The sequence below is a fragment of the Sinocyclocheilus grahami genome, unplaced genomic scaffold (assembly GCF_001515645.1).
Source record: "Sinocyclocheilus grahami isolate Dianchi unplaced genomic scaffold, SAMN03320097.WGS_v1.1 scaffold18.1, whole genome shotgun sequence".
NCBI classification, from domain to species: domain Eukaryota; kingdom Metazoa; phylum Chordata; class Actinopteri; order Cypriniformes; family Cyprinidae; genus Sinocyclocheilus; species Sinocyclocheilus grahami.
In genome coordinates this window covers 1,483,976-1,492,927 of record NW_015505197.1, presented here as the reverse complement: position 1 = coordinate 1,492,927, position 8,952 = coordinate 1,483,976, and the positions used below count along the sequence as shown (strand labels likewise).

Genomic DNA, 8,952 nt, shown 5'->3' with positions numbered 1-8,952 from the left:
CATTTATATTGATTTATTACATAAACGGTGGATTTAACACAGTTTGCCATGCTAGCTCATTGATTAATGAGCTTATGATTGTATTCTGTTATTTTCAAAAGCATTATTGTACACTGACATACATGTGTACTGCATTTCTACTATGGTGGGGACTTCCCATTGACTTATATTGTTTTTATACTGAGCTAATATGATATTTTCATCTCTTCACCCTAAAGCTAACACTCACATCAATCTTTCTTCATTTTTACATTTTCATTAATGTACACTCTAAAAAATGCCGGGTTAAATATAACCCAGCCCTGGGTTAAAAAGGGACAACCCCAGCTATTGGGATGTTTTGACCCAGCGGTTGGGATGTTTTGAACCTAACCGCTGGGTCAAAACAACCCAATAGCTGGGTTTGTCCCTTTTTAACCCAGGGCTGGGTTATATTTAACCCAGCATTTTTTAGAGTGTATTATTTATCATGCCGATGCCGTGCTCCTCGGTGTACAATCCACGTGATTCAGGTTTTACGACCCTTGTGACGACACTTGGTCCCTTCAACACAGACAATCCCTGACCCATACAAATACACGTCTTCTGTGTGTGTTTGGTTGCGAATATGATTCTTGGAGTTGTTAACTGGTTTGTTTTCAAGTTCTGCTGCTGAGATGTCACAATTTTAAAATCGGCCTTTCCTGCCCTCTAGTGAGGATATTGCATAACTAAAGTTTTAAACCGTAAAATCCTACCAGAAAAATCCAGACCAGGGTCCGAATTTAACTGGGACTCTGGGCAAAAATACTGAGAATAAAATAAAGACAAAAAATGAAAAAATTTAATAAAATACAGACATACTAATAAATATACAATCTAGAATAGGCCTAGTTTTTAAAACTATAGGCCTAAAGTGCAAAGCTTCCCTAAAAGTGAAAAGAAAATAAATGCTCACCGGTTTCTTCTTGGGAAGGCGCAGAAAGTTCACCGTCCTAGGAGTAATGCATGTGATTTATGACCTTCTAAACTAAAGCCATGTGTGAGCAACTGACTGTAATTTAAGTTGTTAACTTAAAATCTTGAAAAATCTAATCTTACTCAGGCCGCCTCCGCATATTTACATTTGCCGCGTGAAAACGGACTCTGCATACGAGTATGTTTACTACTGTAAGGTATGCTAAAAGCTAAAGGTCAAATGAGCAGCAAGTCTGAGTAAGGGCAAAGACTACAGAAGACAGTATAAGTTCTTTGGTAAGAGGTAGGCCTACTCGCGATGTCGCGAATACAGTTTTCATGTTATCATGGCCGCCGAATGCCTGTCAAGTCCACGATTATTCACGAGCGCCGCCCTTGCGGCCACGACGTAACTTTTGCCCGTTATCGCAGTGATACCCGACTGTCTATGCGGCATTGCGTCACCAAAGTGGATTTGGAAAAGGACCGCAAAATGGGAAAATTGGTACAGGGCTTAACTGATGTTTACATGCTCCCTCGCTCCTCCAGCCCCATCCGGGATTCAACCGTCCGACGTCATGAAGGATATATCAGTTCTTTAAATGCAGTGCGAGGAGCTGAAAACTACATGCTTCTCTATTGGTTGGTTGTCATTCGAAAGTAAAGACTACCTATATTGTAGTAAGCAGCATTTAGCCTAAATTACCAGTATTTAATTAGTAGACTTTCATCATTTTAACATTCACGTCTTTGTTAGGGTAATTTAATAATCTTACATAACCAAATATAACATATGAGTGATAAAAATATTGTAATTATTGACTTAACAGCCTTAGAAAAAAAAAACTTTATTAGGCCTAGTATTATTATCCATGTGACTTATTGGGATACTTAGCTTATTCAAATAATATAAAAATGGTGTTTTAAATCTATTTATTTATTTATTTTTAACTTACCATCACCAGTTCTACTGACAAATTATTGAGTTTTAGAGAAAAAAAAACTTTAAAAAAGAAATATTTTTTTACAATTCAGTCAGCAGATATCAAAGTTGTATTAAGTTGGAATGAATCTACTCTTGCCCTAGTACAGTCAGACGAACAGATTAAATCATTAAAAGTAGACTACAGTGACATCAGGTTTCATTCACTCAGTTCAGTGTCCAGGATGGCTTTTGTTCTCTCTTTTTTCACAACCCTTTATATTGTCCTTTATATTATATGTCCATGTCTGACTTGCAGGCAACACTGGGCCCTCTCACATTCTCAGAGCTAAACTCCAAAACATTGACATTTTTATATTATTTGTCGTTTTTTGAGTGTATATTCATTTTTACTGCCATCTTTTCTGTTTCTGTATCCTTTCATTTTGTTGAAACACCTCGGCTTCCAGGTCCTTATAACAAAAACATTAAATAAATTGTTTATTAACTTCTCAGTGGTCATTGTGATCAAATACTCTCACAGTATCAAAGTGCAATAATGAACATGTCCAGCACCAAATAACCAACGAAAAAATAATAAAAAATAAAGTCAGTGGTATCACTATATAATTGACTATAATTGAAAATATTTTCTTAAATTTGAATTCTGGCCAAAGGTGATACCAGCCACCCAGCATTGGCCTAACAAATTTAAATCTGAGTTTAATTTGAGTCACTTATATCTATTACAATAATACATGTCTGTTCATTCCCTCTTCCTCAGGGCTACGTCCACAAAAAGGCAGGGTCCCTTAGCACTTGGGCCAGGCGCTGGTTAAAAGGCTTGTAGAAACTCTGCAGGATCTCCTTGGTTATAGGCAGCATTGGGCCAAGATTTCGATTGGCTGGTCGTCTGGTGTTGGAGGCAGGGCTCTTTGTGATGTCTTCTTCCTTCTGCAGAGTAAGAGGTCCTGTAGAGTCGATGAAGCACAAACTTGGTCAGTGATATAACAGATTCTTGCACTTATTTGCACATAATGACAATTTTTTTCAAGAGTTAAGAGGTTAATCAAACAGACACATTATCTTAGCATGCAGGGGGTCGTCATGTGACAACCACAACAGCTCTTAAGTTTTATTTATTTTTTTCCTTTTTATTCGAAACATGCCCAAACGCATTAACTATATCATGAAATATCTCGATTCTCACCTTTATAGATTATGTTGATCTATGATGGTCAAAGTAACCTAATAATGTTATCTATTAACTATACATAAAAACCTGTCTGTTTACTTAATTAACAGATATGGGTGTCATGCCATAACATATTTTTAATACAACTGAGTTTATATTTAATGTGAATTTAACATTGCAAGTTAGGCTACTAATCATAAGACTTTCATTGTACAGAAAGAGAGCAAAGAACATTTACTTTATCAAAAAACATTTTCACTGACAGTCTAGTTCAAGCACTCTCAAAAACTCCCATTAAAATCACTGAAGCTGTTTACACTATGAAAAGTAATATCTTACAGAGTCGTACACACATTTGCACTTTGTTGTTTCTGACGAGAGAATTCGCCAGAAAGAGGTATTCAGTGAGCGAGCGAAGAAAACACCGGCATTTTAGCGATGACTCATCTGAACGCCTCTGATTGGTCATTGCATTCATAAGCTCAACAGCATTGTGTGTGATTGGTTAATGCAAACGCGTCTGTATATGGCTCAGCGCCAGCGAACGCAGATTTGAATTTAGCAGCTGATGATATGACGCACTGAACATTCTAATCACACCTGTGTGATTGTATTAAATATAGAAAATAATCATCGTTTTTTTTATTTGTCTTTTGGAAGCTGCATTCGAAATCCACTTGGCTCAAAACTCTGAGGGGGCACGTGCCCCCTCACTTTGAATGGGCATGACGCCTCTGGTAGTATGTATGTGGAAGCATAAAAACTAACTTACCCAACTGTAGGAATTTAAAGACTTTTCGCATAGTGATTTTCCGGTTGGCAGCATGATCCTCGAGTCGTAGGATGAGTATCTGCTCTCTACTGAAAACACTCAGCCAGTCCAGCAGGTATATGACATATAGACCCACCTGAAGCCTCACCTACAAAAACAGAGAACCGCAGACATTATTAAACAGACCAGTTGTGCTAGTCATTGACAAGCAACCTCATTCTAAAGAGATTCAGAAATAGACAATAGTATGTGCAGTACCCAGCATAGACCTAACACTGCATAGTATATTGTATTTTTCTGGTATTTCTGATGAAATTTTGACAACTTGTTTTCAAATCTTTTTATTACCAGAAACTGGGAGTGTTGATATATTAAATTAAATCAATTATAAAGCAAGACTCTCATTCTGTATGTTTAAAAAGGGGGGTGGGAGGGGGGGGGGGATGATTGGGGGGTTGGGGGGTATGATTCTATATCTACAGTCTACATCTTGAATTTTTGTGATTTTATCATTTTAATTAAGTTGTATTTTATATATAAATAAATAATTTAAAAGGCCCCTGGAAGTGGTTCCCGATTCCCTGGTTGAGAAGCACAGAATTAAGGATATCTTAAATAATGCATTAATTTCATGTGTTCACCAACAGAGGGACCCAAAGGATCAATATAACATTTAGCAGCATATCATCAATCCCTGATTTTTTTCAGTTTTATAACAGGATCGTATGCACTACTATATCATATGGTGATTATAGTTACAATATAATCTTTAAAAGTAGCTTCTGATGTAAACATCTGGTATAATATGTATTTAAAGTACTGTATTATAATACCAAGAAAACAGTTGATCTCCTACGGAAGTTTAGTACAAATTATAAATAATTACATAATTAATTTTGATTAATTATTTATTGATATGTAAGATAACATTTGTACAACCATCTAAAATGTTAAAATGTCCACCACATTGTTCTCAGATAACTTTATACCAATAAATATTTACATTTATTGATTATATATTGATGTTTGGCTCCATTTTGAAGAGTATAGATAAAATCAGAGAATCATGGTATGCTAAATGGCATACAATGGTTCACAAAATGACATTTGATTTAATTATATTAAAATAGCAATTCTGCATTCTGTTACCTCAGTCCAAATTCAGTTCATTAAATCAAAATATAATAGACATCCTCAGTTCATTTCTGGATGGTGCACTAGCCTCTATTTGTATAATATTACATCCAGTTTACCAGACTAAGCAGCAATGATTCAGCAATACAGACTTTTGCTGGTTCATCGACCAGCTTAAACAGCTTCAAAGCCATAAATCAAACATTCATGACGTTAATCCCCAGTTCAGTGCAGCAAAACAATGTATACTTCACAACACATTTAGATTTCTCTAAAATTGCCTTCATTTCAGCTTCCAACAGCTTTCTCCAGAGGTGAAGATCATCTACTGGCTGCACAGCTTTGGGGAACAGCCAGAACAGCTCTGGTGGGTATATCTTATCTACGCGGCTTACATCATTACATCATATCAGACTGAACAAAATCTGACTCTGACTCATACCAGCCGCCTTTGGTGCCCGTCCCTAATCAGAATTACCAACTGAGATGCTTTGGTGAGACATATCCATCTATCGTTCAGAAGATCTGATAACATTTTAATGAACTGAAAGAAGCATTTTTGCAACCTGACAGCACTTGGTCCCCATTGACTTTCAATGCATCATTACTAGATCACCTAACATCTGTTTTTAAATCACACGGGTTCGGAATGACATGAGTTTTGAGTAAATGATAATGGAATTTTCTTTTTTGGGTGTACTTTCCCTTTAAGATAGCAACAGCAAATTAAATATTCACAATTGATATGATCATGATTCATACTGCACTCACAGGCATCAGGTTGTTGAGGGTGGTATTGTAAATGCAGGAACGGATGGACCTCTCAGCTAAGCAGCCCTCAAACAGGTGCAACGACTCTGATACTCGCTCATGAAAATCCTCCACAGATTTATTAGCCATGCCAAAGTACAGATAGTCTGAGTAAAGCCTGCTCTCTCACACGCAAATACACACACATACACAGTACAAACGCAATAAGAGGTAAGAGGACAATCTATACATGATATCCGAACCATAATAATAAATCATCATTATATCTTATTTGAAAAGTGGAGTAGTACCTCTCTACTGGGTCTCTGAGCATCACAATGAATCTGGCATCTGGTTGGACAGCATGAATGAAGTCTTGAACCAGAAAAGGAGGTTCCACATCCGTTCCGTTGTTGTAGAAATGAACCCAAGCATTATTGTCCCACATTGTGGATGCACTCGCTTCACCTGTCAATCATAAAATGTGTATAAGATTATTAGAACATGTTTACAATCCTGCTTGATCCTAACCCATTTAATATTTTATTTAGACAGGCTTAATCTGATGAATGATATTAGTGATTATTTATGGTTGGGTTGTTTTGTTTTTGATTTAGTTGATTTAATTTCTTCAAATTAAGTAGGCCTCTGTAGACAAAGACTGAAATTTCTAATATTATTTATTGTTATGAGTTATAGCAAGAGGACAGACCTTGACCATAGCATCTGGCACATCTAATTAGAAAGTCTAGCTCTTTCATCATCATCATCATAAAAAAAACACAATACCTTCACGAAGGGTTTCCCAGACTGGGGTTCGAGAGGGAACTGCAGGGGGGTCTTGAGTTTATGAAAAGCTAATAATAATATCATAAAATAGTATAATTACAATAAATGTAAAATAATTTTTTATTTTAATTTTGTTTGCTCCTTACTATTTAACTGATGTCAGAGAACCATGAAAATGTGAATGTGTTAAATTATTGAAATATTAACTTAACTTGAATTTATAAAATCTCGGGGTATTTCAAATAAATATTTTAGGTCAAAGAGGTTTGGCTGACAAAACACAACACTTGAGAAACTACACCTAAAATATGATTGATTGAAACTCAAAAAAAAAAAAAAAACATTACCGATTATGATGTTGACTTTTTTGTGGCTTTTGGAGGAGTTGCTTGTCAAATGATCTCGAATGTGATTGGCTGCTTGGTCAAAAACGTCCAGGTAGTCATTCAGTGGATAGGGGTTATGAAAACTGTTACTCAGCCTGATGACACCTTAAAACCAGGGGAAAACAAAGTACAGTTATTTCAGTTGTAAAATAGCTTGCAACCAGAATTGCATGGCAGCTGTTCTGTAGCTGTAAAATTTGTGTAATAAACTGAATGTGATAAAACTCAGTGATCTGTCTAACATTAAGCAGATGCCCTGCAAGAAAATGGGAGTGATGAACATTTTGCCGACTTTCAAAAGAAGATCATCGAGCATCATGAATTCACATTTTAAACCCTGTGATTTATCTCTTAAGCGAAACTCACCAAATCTCTTTCGTGTCCACCAGTGTGGTTCCTTCATTGTGGTGAAATGGACCTCTGGATGTAGCCGTAACCGGTCGAAGAGATCTGTGGTGCCACACTTGGGCTGGCCGATGATGTAAAAGAAGGGCAGACAGCGCAGGCGATACAGTCTACCTGCATGCTGATGCAGGTGAGCCGGAAACGCTCTGCGCAGGTAGTCGTATATTGCTTGGAAGCGCTTTGAATAAAGAGCATACAGGTTTTTCCCATATGGATCAGCGGTGATATTCCCAAAGAATTCTTCATACCAACAGGGGTTCTTGAGATGGGGAAGAAATTTGCGAGGAATTGCAGAGAATATCTGTGGACGAGAAAGACCAGAAGGCTTATACTAGCAAACTAAGACTTGACAGAGCGTAGCTTGTAGTATGTACATAATTTATGTACAAAGTTTGGGGTCAGTAAGATTTATTATTTATTCATTTTAGAAATTAATACTTTTATTTAGCAAGGATGCATAAAATTGATTAAAAGTGACAAAGGTTTATAATATTACAAAATATGTATATTTTAAATAAATGCTGAACTTTCTATTCATTAAAGAATCCTGAAAAATGCATCCGGGTTTCCACAGAAATATTAAGCAGCACAACTATAACTGTAATAATAAATATAGTAATATAATGATTTCTGAAGGATCATGTGACACTGAAGACTGAAATAATGGCTACTAAAAAAATCAGCTTTGCCAATACAGGAATAAAATATCTAAAAATGGAAACCCATTATTTGAAATCGTAATAAGATTTCACAATATTACTGTTTTAATTTTGATCAAATAAATGCAGGTGTGGTGAGCATACTGCAAAATTTCTTTCATTTAAAAATCTTGCCCACCCAAACTTTTGAAAGTAGAGTATGTGCTTCTTTGTATTTATTTTGTATTAACGTTTTGAACCAGGCTGAATGAACACTTCATTTTTGACAATGCCTTTACCTCTTGAATAGTTTTTGTAATTGTTGAATTGTAAATTCCATAATAACTTCCTGTCATTCCAGTTCAACTCATGAATCGAAAGGGAGAACATTCTTCAATTATGAATTTTGCACAACCCTGGTGAGTATAATTACTGACATATCCTTTATGTCAATTATTTTAGCCATCCATTTTTATATATATAAAAAAAAATGTATATGGCACTATCACCAATATTGAAGTTCTGATCAATCTATACTGTAAAACACAATAAACACAGCGACTAATGTAATGACTAATGAAATGTAATTCTACACTATAATCTACATAATCTTAATCTTAAAATTCACAGAAACAATCAAATATGCCATTTTTTAATTTATATTATTTTATAATTGTAAAAAAACGAAATATATTTAGCATCTTTAGCAATATAATTCAAATCCACATACGTTTGGCTCTTTTTCTCTCACTTCTCTCAGGTCAGGGACTCTTCTGTGACTGAAATCCACTTTGGCCACAATGCTCCTCACCACCTCTCTTACAACTGTGTAGTCTGTAGCGAAGGACAGATTAAGGGGCAGCTGTGCCGGATGGGACTCTATGGTAAGGTGATATGGTGATGGCGTTAAATAGAGCCCTTTCTGGTCCCTCGTCAAGATGTAGGATGCCATGATGAGAACGGTGACCATAAGTCCGAAAAGGAAGCTTAAGATTTTGATTTTCCGTACAGACCCGAGTGTCCAC

At 36.0% G+C, this 8,952-nt stretch overlaps 1 protein-coding gene across 3 annotated transcripts in view; it reads right to left on the bottom strand.

Moving 5' to 3' along the window:
* Positions 1–2,277: 2,277 nt before the first annotated feature.
* Positions 2,278–8,952, bottom strand: part of LOC107553193 (carbohydrate sulfotransferase 15-like) — a 34,091-nt gene continuing 27,416 nt past the window's right edge. For 2 of the 3 annotated variants that reach the window (XM_016235340.1, XM_016235330.1), the window contains 6 exons: positions 7,251–7,590; positions 6,846–6,989; positions 6,021–6,177; positions 5,731–5,887; positions 3,826–3,973; positions 2,278–2,829 (listed from right to left, as the gene is read on the bottom strand). In XM_016235340.1, coding sequence (XP_016090826.1) covers positions 2,645–2,829; positions 3,826–3,973; positions 5,731–5,887; positions 6,021–6,177; positions 6,846–6,989; positions 7,251–7,590 — 1,131 coding nt within the window. In that variant the 3' untranslated portion in view covers positions 2,278–2,644. Of the gene's footprint in view, positions 2,830–3,825; positions 3,974–5,730; positions 5,888–6,020; positions 6,178–6,845; positions 6,990–7,250; positions 7,591–8,657; positions 8,945–8,952 lie in introns of those variants that run through there. The other variant, XM_016235348.1, reaches the window with a different exon arrangement.